At 40.8% G+C, this 17,525-nt stretch overlaps 1 protein-coding gene across 1 annotated transcript in view; it reads right to left on the reverse strand.

Annotated features, from left to right (window-relative positions):
• Positions 1–2,650: 2,650 nt before the first annotated feature.
• LOC117871813 (ras-related protein Rab-10-like) overlaps positions 2,651–17,525 on the reverse strand; it is a 46,747-nt gene continuing 31,872 nt past the window's right edge. Inside the window, exons 5-6 of the mRNA XM_034759570.1 lie at positions 13,467–13,568; positions 2,651–3,281 (exon numbers count right to left, since the gene is read on the reverse strand). Coding sequence (XP_034615461.1) covers positions 3,204–3,281; positions 13,467–13,568 — 180 coding nt within the window. The 3' untranslated portion in view covers positions 2,651–3,203. The remainder of the gene's footprint in view (positions 3,282–13,466; positions 13,569–17,525) is intronic.

Raw genomic sequence — 17,525 nt, forward strand, 5'->3', positions numbered from 1 at the left:
TATCATCCTTTGAGTCATTCAATGATTCTTGTGCTAGTTCTATGATTTTTGTTTAGATGACAAACTCCTCCCAGCAGGACCATGTCTTCCTTTTTGTCTTGTCATATCTAATAACAGTGCTAAGAATAAAGTGTGCCCAATAAAGAGGGTTGAATTGTCCCTGGTCTTTGGATGGGTGTTGGAGTTGGAAGACTTGAGTATGGGAGCCTTCTTCCCTTGGTACATCATTTCTTTGTACATGGTCCTGAAACAATCATAGTATCTGTGATGATCAGGGGAATCAGTTTAGCTACAACTTCCATAAAATTAAACAGAATTTGTAATTGCTGTATCATTGAATGCTTCAATGTGTAGTGAGGCAACTCTGGGCTGACAGGGTCCCTAACAGGTATCACCCATCCTATCAAGAAGAAGCAATAGAACAAAAGAAGTCATTAACCTTAACATCTGGACTCTGGATGAACAATAGATATGCTAAAGAGGATGTCTGAGCTGGAAACCTGTTCAGTCAAGTTCATCTGGGAGGGGAGTGGACAATGGAAAATCCCCAAGCAGGAGAAAAAAGTGACAGAGCAGGACTTTAAAAAGACTAATGAGGCTTGAGACAAAAGAAAGGAACAAAGGAGTCCAGTTTTGTAGTAAAGGGGGTCTTTTTCCTTCCTAAAGAAGTTGGGCTGGCTAGAGGGGGTGGGAAGCGATAGCATAGTGAGTGAGAATGACTGACTCCATGATGCAAGGAGAAGCCATGTACAGGAAGGATGATCCTGGACATCCCAGAGAACTCTCTCCAAATCCCAAACAACGTTCAACTGTGGTGAGGAAACTGTGGTAGAAAAACGCATACATCTGTTTTATTGTTTTGTCCAGACAAATTACTTTTCTCTTGTGCTATCTAAAGTAAAGAGCTATTGTGTTAGAAACCTTTCCAAAGTCTATGCGTTATGTGCTTCAATTATCATGTGCCTGGAGAGGTAAACTGTAAACCAAAGTATTCACAGGTTGGAGCTCTGGGAACAAATGTGCTTAAGCTACGGGGGTGTCTTGGGGGGAACAGCACTAGTCCTGGGCACCTAGGACAGCTGGACCTCAAAGTCCCTTTTCTAACAGAGAGGCCAAAGAAACCACGTTGCATCCTTCTCAGACCAAGCGAAGCATAAAAAACACAAGGATCCATAATGGTGGGATCCAAATAGAGCAGCCTAGTGAGTGTCCAGCAGGGGGAGCTTTACCAGAGCTGCAACAGTACTTACCTCAGAGGAGGGACTGCGTCTTATCACCAGCAGGTGAAAAAAATCACCCCGAAGGAGCAGGAAGAATTCACACCCCTTCCATACCATGGTGTTGAGCTGGCCAGTATCCCAGGTGGAGGAGACTGCACGATCTAAAAGGGATGATGCACTGGGGAGATTCCTACTGTGTACTGGGGAACTAAGGAAAGAATTGTGTCTCCCTCATGTGGACAGTGACTGTCACCCTCTTTTAACAGAGGATAAAATGATCTGGAGTAACCAGTAAAAAAAAAAGTACCCATGTTCTAAATCTTGATTAAGATATAGAAATGTTACCTGTGTTTGATATGGACCAAATTTGGCCCTCAGTTACACCTGTGCAGATCCACTGCTCGTTGGTGTAACCAGAGCAGATTTTGGCCCCATTTCTTTGTTTACAGTTTCTTGTCCAAATTCTGTTCTCACTTAGACCAGTGATAACCCAGAACAACAAATCAACTGAATTACTCTGGATTTTTACTGCTGTAACTGACAGCAGAATTTGACAATATATTCATTCATTCATAAAGACACGGTAGAACCAATTAAATTAATAATCAACTGGGGATACATAACTCCCATGCCAAAAATCATTATAATTAACCAAATCAGAATATATCAACTTCACTCCCTCAGCTTAATATTCTTTATTTGATTTGTGTGTGTGAGAAGTGTTTGTTCTTAATTAAAATAAACACACAGGATCTGATTCTGTTCTTACTTATTATACTTGTATACATCAGGAGTTACTCCACTGAAGTCGGTGCTATAATACCAGTACAAAAATGGGTTCTAGTTAGAGCAGGAATCAGATTTTCAATGTTTTTATACTGGGAGAAAGTGATAGTGTATAGATTAAAAGGCCACAAAAACTGAATATGCTTTTATTAATACTTAGATCACCTAGTATAAAGGAATAAATTGATAAGAACATTAGAAAGCTTAAACATACTGAAAATATGCTATTACAATTATTTTACAAAACTATAAAACTTCTTATCAGCTATCTATTGACCACTGGAAACATTCCATTGTTCTGATGTACAAATTAAGAGGATGCATACATCCATGTGTAACACAATGAAGTCTTTTTCTTAGCATCAGGAGTCCAGTAAATAATGATAATTGATTTGGTGTTCTACACACGGTGTGTAACATTACATTAGTGTAAAGACACGTGTTTATGAACTTCTGTTTTTTTCTTCATTCTAAAGTCTGTCTGTATAATGTATGTACATTAGATAAGTTTTTCTTTTCTCTTTTGGTCCTGTTACACCTTGTTTTGCACTGGTATTACAAAACAATACAAACTCTTTACACTGGGGGGGCGGGAGGGGAGAAACCCCAAACAACCAATCCCTCCTCCGCCCTCCCAAAAAAGAACACAACCTACTTTTCTGGATAGTTTTGGGAAGTGACCACCCAAGGACCCAGCAGAATCTCAGTTACAGTCTCTAATTTAATTGATAATGTCTCTAATTTAAACTTAATTCAGGCTGTATTGGAACCTTTGGGAATATTTTAAATTGGTCATTTAGATCAGAGGGTTGTATGTGTGAGGGGCCTTTGTTGTAGGGTTCACTATGTGAAGAGACAGACAAAGAAAAAAAATTAAGGCAGTTATTAACTTCAACAAGAGAAGGATTGTACATTTAGGTCCCATTCCTGCAAACACTGGCATATATGAATAGTCCCACTGTGCTGGTCATAGAGGTCCTAAATGCAAATAATTGATTTAACTTCACTTTAAAAACTAGGAAATAGAACATTCATGTATATACAGTACTGTGGCATTATAAATGTCAATACTTACAGCAGCAAGATTTCTCTAACTTAAAGAAATTGCCTAAATAATCAAATTTGTTTTAACACCTTTGTGTATTCCTATGAAATAGTTAACATTTCCTGAAGTAAGACAGAAGTGCAGGTGGCATTTCACAACTGGCAGCAAGTTCTCTTTTTCTTACTTTCATTTAGATCCACCACATCTAAGTCACACAATATGCAGGAATTCTGCAAAACAAATTAAAATGAACATGGCATTAAGACGAATGCAGCTGCACTATATTAACATAGATGCTTGAATATTCTTCTCCATGGGTGGACTCCAAGGCAGCCCATCATATATTTTAGCTTTATAAAACATTTTAGTGTGTCACTGAATAAATTTCCATCTCTGAAGAGTCAAATGAAAGGCTGGACATTTTAGGGAGTTTTCTAATAAATTGTATGAGTTTAGTGCCCATGGAAGTGACAGGCAGATAGGACATGCTCATACTATACTTGGCTCTAGCCCCATTTCTGAGTCCTGAAAGATCCTATGGGTGGGCATGTATGGTCTTCTGAGAAGACATCATAAGTCATGAGCTAATCCTGTAAATCTCTACTCACTGGAGTGGTACATACTTATGTAGGTAGTGCTACTGACTACTTGCATAAGTAGCGCTTTCCCTCATGAGCAATTTAGCCCTAGTGTCATCTACGACTTTAAATAAGCATCAGATTTTGCTATGACAAATGGTATGGTAGTTTTGTGATGTGCACAAATATCTGTACTCATTTTCACATTTAATCTAAAGTAGAAATGGATTTTATGCTCTAAAACCCCATTCTTCAGAGATCCTGTACAGTGGTACTGATGAATTGACCTATTTTGCCTATTTTTTCTAATTTACTGTACAGTAATAAGAAGTATTACAAACTCCCTCAGCTCTGAGAAATTGGATGTGTTTCATCTCATCCCTCTCATTGGTGGAAAGTCAGCTCAAAGGAAGGGTTCCAGCAGCACAAGGCACACACAACTCCTGCTGGGATGGAGGGGGGCTGTGCAGTTCCAGGCAGGGACGTGTCTGGGGTGGCCATGGATGTTCCAATTCAGCGCATCCTCAGCTACTAAGGAATCCAAATGATAACTTAAACTAGCAGAACCCCACAAGAGACAAGTAGTGTGAAACATGCCTGCCCTTCCTCAACGATAACTCTCTTGGAGAAACAAGGGCCTTTCTGGAGCCACGGATAACAATTGCTCCTTTCTGTTCCAGCTGTGGTGACCTGAGCCCAGGATATCAAAGCTCCAAAACTCATATTTCAGTAAATGAAATGGACTTGTTTAGGGCCTGCTTTGCAGATGTGCTGCGCACCAACAAATCCAGTTGAAATCAATGGGAGTTGCAGGTGTTCAGCATCCTTAAAAAAAAAAAAAAATCAGACCCTTTATTGTTATGAAGGAAGTTAACTTATCTTGGCATATACATTATAGTTCAATAGTTTTGCTAGCCAATTTTTTTTTAATCCAAGCAACTCCCAGCATTTAATTAACTCAGTCTTAATAGAAGTAAAACCATCAAAATAGCATTCTATAATAGTAAAACATTTATTTACTGATGTTAAGAGAAGATAATAATCCCAGCACAAGGTTTTGGCCTAAGGCCCTTCCTGTAAGTGATGAGCTATATTGAATTGGGCAATTAATACTGACAAGAAAAACAATCAAAACCAGTTATGCAGTGTACTTGTAGCAAACATCTTAAGTCTCTGAGAGGTGGGACACTGAACCCCAGAATGAGGGGATAAAAACATGGGACCTTTTGTTATGCAGATAAAGAAAAAATGTTTCCAATTTCTCTTACTATTCTTTCCTTTTCTGCTTGGCTTGTTTACCAAGAAAGCAATGATACACAGAGACATGCATGCAGTCAAGAGGAGTCACCCACTTTCTCTCTGAATCCAGCAGCCAGTGGCTCTAGGGTGACCAGACATCCCGATTTTATCGGGACTGTCCGATATTTCCTTGTTTGTCCCGCGTCCCGACCGACGTGCGGTCGGGACACTGGACAAACAAGGAAATGCCCCAGAGCCTAGAGCCCGGAAGTGCTCGCGCCCCCCCCCCCCGCCCCGACTCCGCCCCCTCCTCCCCCGATTGGCTTCGCTCCCTCCCCAAATCCCCGCCTCTTCCCGGGCTCACCATTCCCCCTCCCTCCACAAGCGCTGGAGGGAGGCCCAGGAGACTCAGGGGAAGCGCGGGGCCGGGCTGAGTAAGAGTCCGGCCTGGTCCCGAGCAGGCAGGACTCAGTTGGGTGGTAGGGAGAGGAGGGGGGCGACCCGCGGGGCCAGGCGGCGGCTGTTGTTGTCCCCCCGGGCAGCGGGACTCGGGAGCAGCCGCTGCTGCAGCTCCCACTGCCACGGGGGAGGAAGCGGCCATGGCGCTTGGCGGCTGCGGCGCCTCCGAACCCCCCGAGCCGGGGCCTGCTGCAGCCTGCAGGGACCCAGCAGCGCGTACGCTGCGCCCAGCCCCTGGCCAGTCGCGTCTGGGCTGCTGCCCAGCTGGTGCTATCCCGCGGCGGCCCCGGGGCGGAGGCATCGGCCGCCCAGCCCCGTTCGTTCCCCTGCGGGACGGGGGGGCTGGGGCCTGCTGCCCCCACTCCGGGGCTGCCGCAGGATAGCACCACCTGGGCAGCAGCCCAGACGCTGGCCAGGGGCTGGGCGCAGCATGCGCGCTGCTGGGTCCCTGCAGCAGGCCCCGGCTCGGGGGGTTCGGGGGCGCCAGAGCCGCAGCCGCGGAGCGCCATGGCCGCTTCCTCCCCCGCGGCAGTGGGAGCTGCAGCAGCGGCTGCTCCCGAGTCCCGCTGGCCGGGGGTGAGAACAGCCGCTGCCTGGCCCCGCGGGCCGCCCCCCTCCTCGCCCTACCACCCAACTGAGTCCTGCCTGCAAGGGACCAGCCCGGACTCTCACTCACCCCGGCCCCGCGCTTCCCCTGCGTCTCCCGGCCTCCCTCCAGCGCTTGCGGAGGAAGCGTTTTGGGTTTTTTTTTGGCCCCCCCCGCCCGGCCCCCCCCCCCGCGTCACCCCTCCCCCCGCGTCCCGATATTTGTCTTGGGTGAACTGGTCACCCTAAGTGGCTCTCAACTTTTCCAGACTACTGTTCCCCTTTCAGAAGTCTGATGTGTCTTGTGTACCCCAAGTATCACCTCACTTAAAAACTACTTGCTTACAAAATCAGACAAAAATAAAAAAGTGTCACAGCACACTACTCCTGAAAAATTGCTTGCTTTCTCATTTTTACCATATAATTATAAAATAAATCAATTGGAACATAAACATTGTATTAAATTTCAGTGTAGAGCAGTATAAACAAGTCATTGTCCGTATGAAATTTTAGTTTGTACTGACTTTACTAGTGTTTTTTATATAGCCTGCTGTAAAACTAGACAAATATCTAGATGACTTGATGTACCCCCCTGGAAAACCTCTACGTACCCCTAGTTGAGAACCACTGCCAGCAGCAATACTTGCATGTTTCTCACTACAGAGGCCAGCTGTTGAAAAGGATATCTCTTTACCTCTTTGAGGGAATAAGCGTCATGGAACTCAAAGCATGGACCTGGGCCAGAAAATGACTGAAAAATGTCCTGCAAACTGAAGAACAATTTATAGGTATGACTGGGAGACTATACAGAGTATAAACTTAGATTTCAAAGGGCATAAGAAATTAAATGTTGGATATTTGCCTTATGGTTTGGGGTTTTTTAAAGTTTCAGCTAAAATGGTTCAGCAGGGTGGGACAGGAGTTGAAATCAGCAGGAGCTGAATCTGGCAGCAGGGGAATGGATTAGGAGTAGAAGTGGACAGGGAAAGGCTGGGGGAACAAGTGTTTATAACTACTAGAAAACACTCCCCTACAGAACCTGGAACTGAATCCATTATTTCTGAGTCTCAACATTCTATTCACAGTAAACAGCTGTAAAACCCACAAGCAAAGTGTGTCTTCATCTTTTTCTGGGTCCTCATAGAAGATAACAGCCTTCTACTGCTACCAGTTACTCAGTTAACTCAAGGGATAGCTGGTAGGACTGTGCTGTATGTAAGCATCCCAACCCTGCTGAAGACCAATATGCAGGGTCAATATGGATCCACATGATGGAAATTTTGTTTTTTCAATTTTTAAGTTTTTTAAAAATCATAGGAAATTACATAAAAACCCCAACATTAAAAGAATGTTAAGATTGCAAAGTCAAGCACTCAATAATTAGGAAATACCAGAATGAAGGTTGTCTTTGCAACCTTTATTCAGCTCCCTTGTATGTATGCATTATGATGGTCTTTAGCTACATGATCACCAGGGATCCTAGTTTTCCATGATAAAAAGCCCAAAATTCTCTGATAAAATCCCCCCATAAAAATCCATGTTTTTCCATGTTTAAAATGAAACACTGAATTTTAGTTTCCCTAGCCACTATATAGGTATTAGTTGAGCACAATGTTTTATTGATATATCTAAAATATTTAAGCAAGTTTGAAGCCCACCAGTGCCATCAATCATTATAATAAAATATAATCAATAGAACTGCAATTTGTATTTCTTACATATGCCAAATACTTTTATGTTGAGCGGTGGAGTTCGTCTGTCAGCCCTGGTTCGGTTAATGTGGAGACCCAGATAATGGGGGCTCGGATAAACAGGGTTCTACTGTTGTTGGGTTTTCACTCCCTCAAAATGAAAAAACTAAGGATTCGCAGTAAAAAGGAAAATTCTGCATTTTTCCGTGGCCAACAGATTTCTAGGATCACATACTATTTTTTCCACAAGACCTTCGGACACATTCAGTGTACAGGGCAGCGCTCACTGAATGAGCACCAGTTGACTTTTCTTTTTATATTCAATCATGTAATGTGTGGACCCATGAATTGGATACTTCATACCATTCAAATCCTGTACTGGTTACAGAATTATTAATTTCTTCATGGGCTTTTCTAGATGCTGTCATTGTAGTAGAGTATTGAGATCTTTACAAACAAATTCATTAATGCTCACAATACCACTCTGAGGAGATATTATTATCCCCATTTGACACACGGGGAACTGATGTACAATGATTAAAACAAAAATGATCAAATTATCAACTGTCTGAAAACTTGAGAAGCCCAGGGTCTGATTTTTCAGAGTACATGGCATTTAATAGCACTTCACGTATGTTCACAGCAGAGCTCCCAATGACGACATTTGCAGTTGTGAGCACACACTGCATATCTACAATCAGACCCCAGGTGGCTCAAGCTCTGTACCCAGGGAACGCAGTGAGGAACACACACTGCTCACCTGTGAAAAATTGTATGTGACTTGCTCAGCACCACATAGGAACTCTGTGACACAGCCAGAGATAGAATCCAGTTCTCCGGAATGGCATGCAACTGCCTTAACAACAAGACTCTCCTTTCTCTTCAGTTCCCTTTCCTCATTCACCACACACCATTCTTCTGCAACAAATGAGGCATGGGCCGTACAGACAACAGCCCCATTCACTATGCAACCCTGATTCACTCCCAGAGTACAGTCTGTCCTGTCCACAGAATGAGGAAATACTATGTGGTCATGTAACTAAAAACTGTATCATAATGCATTGTTTTAATATATCTTTGGGCATTTAATTAAATATAGTACAGATTAAATTAATTGAATACATAATCTTTCAGGTTTCATTATCTAAAACATCCCTAATCAATATAAAAGAAACCATTATGAAATGGTTATAGTAGTATGTTCATATAGTGGTATCTCTTCATCCAAATGGTATCCAATCATTAGGCTTTATATGTTACTCTCACCTTCAGTAGAGGAAAACCCTGGATGGAAGCATTGTGCTCGGTTTTGATAGTTCTTTTGCTCAGTAAATACATGTTTATTAAATACAGAAACTTGTTTTGATGATTAATTGTATTTTTGGGGAGTGAAGAACATTGTTTTTTATGGTTTTGTTGTATTCTTCAGAGAATGGCAATTGCTCCTGGTATTTATTTTGCTGATTTGGGGGGAAGGGGAGTTTAAAGCATAGTTTCTTTCCTCCTCCCCCCCAGTTAATATGATGTCATAACCAAGAATCCACAAAGACCAGACTTAAGTACAGAGACTATAATATTCTTGTCAAAAGCTATTTGGGAAGACGACTGATCTTCAGCCATTAAACTGAGCAACATATGACAGTATGCATAAATCTAAATGCTAACTGTATTTTTTTCTGTTTTTGTTTAAAGTGTGACTCATGATTGCAGGATGGGTCATTTGGTAACCATGAGCAATGTTATTAAACAGCTGTCATCTTCTAATGAGCAGGTTTAGGCAAATCTGAATCCAGATTCTTAAGAATTCTGAATAAATAAAATACTGTTATTTGTAAACATGCCTCTGCAAACTTTCAGAATAACTGATAAGTGCAAATACAAATGTCAGAAACATTAATTCACACTAAAGATTTTTTTCAATAATATAAATAGCTGTTTGAATTGAACAAAAAACATGCATTAGTCATTCTCAAAATTATGGCCTGCCTCTGTTATTCAGGTGAGTAGTTGTAATGAGTTCAGGTGATCAGTTAACTTTAATGAGACAATTCATGTGAGAGCTGCAAGGTTGAGTCCTTACTGTAAAATGATTTTCGCAACTTGCACACAATTTAAAGAAGTCTATATAATGTTGTTTTAACTATCTGATAACATTGAGAACAAAAAATATGCCTCAAGCAGGAAAGATGTAGCAGACTCTGACATGGGGTAACTTGCTGCCATGGTTTAAAGTATGAGGCCCACTCTTTTATATTAGCAAGTGTAGTGAGAATAATTTTGAAAAACAAATGTATAATGTGTTTTAACACATTTCAATGTTTCCTCCAACCTGAGAGTCCTTCAAACCACAAACTGCTCTAATTTTACAGAGTTCCAGGAAGCCCTGAATCTGTGCACAAATTATAGGTCCCCAGCATTCCGGTTGCAGGAAGAGACTATATAGTTAGTTAATAACTATATATGACAACAGATGGAGCTCAAGAATATTTAGCAAAAATCCTGGGTTTTGTAGGACCAATAAAAGTTGTTGCTGTGAACCTGCAAATATATTTCTCTCTGCAGCTTTTTACATCAGCTCTTAACATAACTCACCTGCTTCCTGGCAACCTGGCCCTAATGGCTTCCCCAGGGAACTCCTTAAAGGAGATTTCCTCTGTGGGATTGGTGTGAGATAATATGCTTTCCCTGGCCTATCTATATTCAACAGGGCTGCATCTAGTCTTCACCTCCTTCTCCTGTGTGGATCCTGGGATAGGAGGATCAATGCCATAGAGGCAAACCGGCCAAAGGGAAGGGAACACAGAGACCTGTGCCTCGAGGAACGATTTTGGACCAGAACATTGTGTGGGGCTTTACCTTATTTTACAATGGGTAAATAAATGTTTTATTATTGTAAAACAGATGTACCACTGTCCCTGATGTGTGGATTATAGCACGGCATCATTTTACACAGTTGCTGGTCACATTGCTGACTACATTCACTTCTCCAACATAGAGTTAGGAAGGTTAAAATTCAAGCAGTACATCCAGGTTTCACTGTTTTGTGAACAAGCAAATTATTTTGTTGTACCTGAAAATTTTGGTGAAACCAGAAGGCAGAAGGAAGTTATTGTAAACTCTGCCTTACCAGTCCAATGGGAAAACTAAATAAAACTGAGGTGAGGAAGAACCTTATTTGAATCAACAAAACAAATTTTCAAATATTCACCTCAATTTCCCTACCCTTTTCCATGCTGGATTTGTGCTTCTTTTAAAGCTAATGACTAGTTTAGCTAATGTATGTGTTTGTTTTGCAGCATAGACAAGAGTCCTGGATTAATCTGACTGAGACTATCAAAATCATTTCACTTATAACCAAAGGTGCATTTGAATAAAGGTTTCTAGAATTAAAAAACGGTTCCCCTTAATCCTCAATATGATTAGTATTGATACATAAATGTGCTAGTGAGTCTTCACAGCTGTTATTGCTTACCTGTAATTTGAACTTCAGATGTCTCAGCAACAGCAAACATGTCATTATATTAAAACAACAATATCCTTTTGTGTTTCAAGTACATGCAGTAAATTCCTTGGTTACAAAAGAAATTAAAGTAAACCTATTTGAGACACTCTGCCAAATCTTAAGAGGCCTACTGTTAGTGCTTCTGATGTGAATGATTTTTTTGACAGTAATAAGGTTATTGAGCGCATTTTCATAATAATGGACATCAGTCCACCTAAATATTTTTTTCTGAGAAATAACCAAGCTTAGTACTGTTGTATGATGGTATTGGTCCTTGATTTAGAAGCAGTCTGACTCTGAGCTGATTAGTTTCACCACTATTGTGATAATTAGGTCTATGAATTTACCCTACTTGTGAGCGCAACTGTAAAAAGTGAATGAAAGTTCATGGAATGTCATAATAATCTACAACAACAAATGCTGACTGAAAAAGGTGCAAAAGTAAGACAGAAAGACTGAGTTAGTACAAACAAAAAGTCCTACTGGTAATTCAAGGACTGTATTAAGATTGTGACTGGTAAACAGAAGGAGAATGGAAATAAATGAACAAAAATTGGTTTTTCAGAAATTAGACCTAATTGGTAGACAAAATAATAATCAGATAGGCTATTCCATCTATCACTCACTTTCGGGATCCTTAAAAAAAAGAGACTTTGGGAGGAACTCTGGCTACTGCAGCAAACTTCACCATTGTGGCTGCCACCCCCACCATCTCTTGGGAGCCCAGGCCTTTGTCATCCTGATCCCAAGAAATGTTCTGTCCAGACTGGGCCAGAGAAAGGAACACAGATGATTTTTTCATCTCTACCAGCTGCAGCTGAATCCCACGCACCACCTGGGATGTGAGCTTTTCTCTCTCTCTTCCCCCACCCCCACAACATGTGTCCCTTTCCTTCCCCACCTGATTTCTTTTCTTTCCAAGTTCTCTCCTTTTGCCTTCTGTTTAATAAGAGTCTGACTTAGCCAGCCAAAACTGCATATTCTGGTACACTATGTATTTCCAGCAGTAAGGTTGCAAGTATCCAGAGACAGAACTGTCATTTTTTATCTTTGCTGTTCTTTTCTCTCTCCTTTTGTGTGTTTGTCTTGTTTTGTCTTCTAGAAATGAGACTTTAAAAGCAGCAACAACAGTTCCAGCCCATCTCTACTAACTTCTTCTCTTTTCCCCAAAGGATAATTATTACCATCTTTAATATCACCCAAGAGACTGTCCAACAATTCTTTCCAGCTAAAGGGAAAAGGAACAAGGGATGTTGTTAAAATGAAAGCCTTATTTACTACTTTACATTTCAAATATTTTAAATGTTTTCCCTCTTTTCTGTATTTTTAATAAACGGTTGAAAGGATTTTTAATGCTGTTTACACCATGGTACTAAGCAGGCTGAGGTCTCTGTATATCAATTCTCAAACCTTTTCGAAACTGTGTAATGTTGGGCATTGACTGGGTTATGTTAACACCTTTGAATCTTTGGGCCCATATAGTCCACCTGAATTAACAGACCACCACCCTGTATGGCCATTTAATCAAAACACTGGAATTTTCAACTTTGTCAGAAATTTTGTTCATTTATCTTCATTATGACTTCAAGACTATTCTGAACTGAAGGCTAGTTTTGTATAAGTAATGTTGGTGATGAATGACAATAATAATACATTTAAGGAGAATATCCATTAATATCTAAAGCAATATTCTGCTATCTAAAAATAAATCCCTTGATGGAAAATATTGTTTTAGCTAATTAATAATTCAGTGGTTTGTAATTATTGCTCTAGACACTCAGACTCCATCATGCAGTAGTAAGTACCTTTACACTGCCACACCCTTCAGGCTGAGACTGATTCTGACAGCAGCAATCCATTGCTAATTAAGTCAGAAATCCTTTAAGTCCTAGCAATTTCAAAAGAGGAGTTCATTTTCCTCTTTACTTAGCAATACCAATGTAAATAATTTGCACATGTGTGTTATAAATTGTGGATCAGACATTTGCTAATTGAAAGTAAAGGGCCAACTCCTTCCACAGCTTCTATACCCCCTGGCCCAAGTCACGGAGTGGCAGTGGAACCACTCTGTGGCTGCTGAACCTTCCTCTGTGGAGAAGTGCCTGTGGCTGGTGAATCCGCAAAGCTGCACATCCACCAGCCCCACCTCTTCCCCAAGCCCAAAACTTTTGTGTGCTAGAGTAGAAGGCACATCCACAGAGCACAGCTCCATGGTACACAGGTGGCCTATATTCCCCTGTAGAGAGGCTCACCAAACTGGTTCTGCTGTGTTAAAGGTCTTCCGCAGCACTTACTCTGTCCACAGGATTTGTCCCAAACAAGTTTTATTGCATTGCCTCCTCCCCCCAAAAAGGAACCTACCTTGTCCAATATTTCCTTGACCAATACTGAAAAGGCATCTTCAATATTTATGTTATTTGTAGCACTGGTTTCAAAAAAAGGTATACCATATTCCCATGCAAGCTGAAAAACAAATAAAGACAAGAGAATGACATATGGATATATGTACAATACTATTATAAAAACAAAATATTTGATAAAGCAACTTTTCAATACGAGTAAACTTAGACTAATAATAAATGATAAATTAATGGAGATATCCTATCTCCTAGAACTGGAAGGGACCTTGAAAGGTCATCGAGTCCAGCCCTCTGCCTTCACTAGCAGGACAAAGTACTGTTTTTGCCCCTGTTTTTGACTGAATTAATAATAAATAATAAAGCATATATTCATAAATTTAGTGAATGCGATTTCATAGAATAATTTCATATGCATCCTCAAGTTACTAATTTCAGGAACTTTTAAAACATTCTCACACATTTTGCACGTGCAGTGATGCTTTTTCTGACATGTGTCTTCATACATAAATTAAAAGATAAAAGGCTAATGGGCCTCTTCTAATTGTTCATTGAATGGAGAATGGATCGTATACAACAAGTGTATTTGAATGAAACTTTTTAAAATATAGAGATGGAAGATTTGGACTGCAAAATGTATAGTTTCAAATCTGGCAAAAATCTATAGATATGAAAATGAGGATGTAAAAATGAATCCAGTTCTAGATTATAGAAATAAATGATCAAATATAAACACAGACACTACAGTCTAAATGGTAATACAATACAGAAAAGGATAACATTGAGGTTAATGGATAATATGTTTATGTCTTGTGGAATTTTTTTAAAATTATTTTTGTCTGTATTTGCAGCATAGGGATATGTGGCCTGGTCTAAATCCCACCGGATCAGACCCATGGAGCATAAATTGAACAGAGCTGGATTATAAGCACCTGAACTTTGTATATCCCTAATTTTGGGGATCCAGTTAGTGTATTGCATAATCTCAGTTTTCTCCCCTTTTTAAGATTAATTTTGTAATTAATTTTCATAAAATAAAATCAATAAAAATACAAAAAGGTAAATGACTTACAGCTTTTACGTTAATAAATATAGCACATTTCACAGGCTATTCAATACAATTTTACAATTATGCAATTTTACAACTTGTCAAAAGCTATAAGACCAAACAATACACAATCAGACAATATTACACAGGCATAACTTGTTAGGGTGGAGGTAACAATAATAATAAAAAAGATACAAATAGGAAAAAGGGAAATTGGGTATGGGGGAAGTGGCAGTTATTGAGAGGGAAAAAGTGGAGAGGTCAGGTGGAATGGAATTCTGGAATTATTTGAGCTATCTCAACATTCTTTATCCAAATGTATCAAGAAATGGGGTCCAAATTTCTTCAAATTCATATAACTGCTCTCTACATCGAAAGCCTATTCTTTCTTTTGCTGCTAACTCAGACAGGTCTGAATATCACTGCTCTATTCTGGGCATAACCCTACTCCTCCATTTTTTAAAATTCATGCACTTGGTAATTATTGTGGCCCTCAAGAACCAAAGTCTTTGTGGTGGAGTTAAATCCAGAGCCGTAGGTACATAACCTAGGAAATAATTTTCAGCTCAGGTTTAATTGCTGAGGCCAAGCCCTATTCTCACTCATGTGCATACCTTTTTCCATAGCTGCCTGACTGATGGACATTCCCATAGAATATGCATCAGGTTTCCTCCTTCTTTATTACAGCGCCAACAAACATTAAAGGACAAGGCCTCCACAACTTGCACAACTTCTGTGACTCCCAAAACATTCTGAATAGAATCTTTTGCTGTATCAGGCATGGCCTGAAATCCAGAGGAGCATTTTTAAGAGTCCGTAATATATGCTGCCAGTGGTGGTCTTTTAAGGACTGTGATATATCCCCTACCCATGCTTTTACAAAGAACTCCAGACCAATGGAGTTCCTTTTCGTTAGTAAAGCATACATAATGGACATGGGACTGGGGAGTTTATGAAGAATTTCTAAGCTTCCCAGTAGCTCTGGGGCCTCTGGCAGTCACAGGGCGTCTAGATCAAATTGGTATGTTAACAATGTTTTACCCGTAAGTACTGCCACTCTGCAAAGATATTGTTGCTTTAGTGTTAGAAAAGAGACAAAGTCCTCATCCTTGACTAATTGGGAAATCTATATGATGCCCTTGCTCAGCCAGTTCTTCAAAATTACACTTTTTTTTTAATCCAATTTTCAAGTCTTTGTTGCCCCAGATAGGTGTTTTTGCATGATGGTGAGGCTGAAATTGGTATCTCTTAACTAGGATATCACAGATCCTTTACACAGCCACCACTATAGGGACCTTATTTTTCTCCATTGAAAAAAAAGAGGAACCAAGCAGACCAGCAGGAGGAGCTGGATGCATCAATACCTATTCATTTTCCACCCATGTCGGCATATGGGTGTTGGCATGCTAGAGCCAATTCGATATCTGTGATGTGATAAAAATATAATATTAGTTTTGTCCGTCTGGAAGCCCAACACCCCCACTTGGCTTAGGGAGCTGGAGTTTTTCAAGTGATTGTAGCTTTCTTTTTTTTAAAACACAAGCTTTTAGCATTTTCCAGCAGGGAGCAACCCTTCAACATATAAACCAGTTACAGAACCATAGTTTTTCTTTAAAATCACCAACTATTTACAGTCCTCTTCTATAACCATGCTCCTAAGTTTTAGGATACAAGCGCTAGGGTCCCTGCAGGCTCCCATCCATTCCCATCACCTGCAGCAAAGCCAGTGCCTACTTCAAGTTGTCAGGGCAGCCTCTCCCCAAAGGGAGGTGTAGCTCATAGAAGAAGAAGAGCTGCAGACAGTTGGTCCATGGAGGGCAGAAGAAGAGAGAATCTAACTTCCTTCCACCTCAACAGCAAGAAGTCCTTTAAGGAGAGAAGAAATAAAACGTAATAAAGAGGAAAGGGTCGTAGGTCCTCAAACTAGAAGCAAAAGCCCCACTCGGAGGTAGGAAAAGGATGAAACCATGAAGGGGAGAGGGAGAAAGGAACCATTACGGGGAAGAGTTTCAGAGGAATGAGAAAAAGATGTGAAGAACCATGGTGAGACAACAGAATACAAAAAGACACAAGAAGGGGCATAAAGGGACAGAGAGACATTTTAACATTGGAGAGAGAAAGATGGCGAGTGTCAGAGTGTAGCAGCCCCTGCTGGCCAAGCATGGTGCTACAGGCACTACCAGCCTCAGTTTCCTAACCCAGAGATGAGTCTCCCCAGCTCTCTGCACATCAGTCAATACTGTGATGTGGCTCAGCCCTCCAGTCAAGTCACAAACAACCTTAAACCCTTCCAGGAAAAAAGTCCCAACAAACAAAAATGTCATTCTGCCCTTCCGGGGCTTCTCCTCAGCCCATCCTATGAGCCTTGTTCCCAGGCTCTGGGCTTTCTGGCTCTGGTATAGAGCACACAGTCCCCAGGCTGGCTCCCCTGGAGTAATATTCTTGGCTCATGCGGGGCTCTATTTCTTGCATCCTTCCTTGCTCTAGTACAGAGCACTTTGTTTCCCTGGAATACCCAGCCTCCTGCAGACCTTGGCTCAGGAACTTCCACAGGAATCTGCCCACTCCCCATGGCTCCACACATCTTTCTCAGTCTTCTTATGAGGCCTTGGTGTCTGTTAAACTGTTACCTAACCCCCAAGTTCCACCCTCTCAGGCTGGGAAGTAGCTAATTAATTATGCCTAGGGTGAGGCTGGCCCCACTCCTCTTCAAGGGGGGAGTGAGTAATAGAGAATGGGACAAGTAGGAACAAGACAAGACAAAATAAGAGGAAAGGAGATGCTTCTTTCCATGGACAGAAAAGGTACAGATAACATGAGACTACATAGCAAACATTTATGTGTAAAAAGTGGTATGGAGATAGATGGAATGAGTTGGAAATGTGAGAAAAGAAAAATAAATGGTTAAAAAAATAAAAGAAGGAAAAGGCAGCGCAGTTTTTAGGTTACTGAATTTTATTTAACTTATTTATGCTCCTTCGTTTCAGTGTGTTTCTCTGACACATGTCCTCTATC

This window comes from Trachemys scripta, chromosome 2, assembly GCF_013100865.1.
Source record: "Trachemys scripta elegans isolate TJP31775 chromosome 2, CAS_Tse_1.0, whole genome shotgun sequence".
Taxonomy (NCBI): domain Eukaryota; kingdom Metazoa; phylum Chordata; order Testudines; family Emydidae; genus Trachemys; species Trachemys scripta.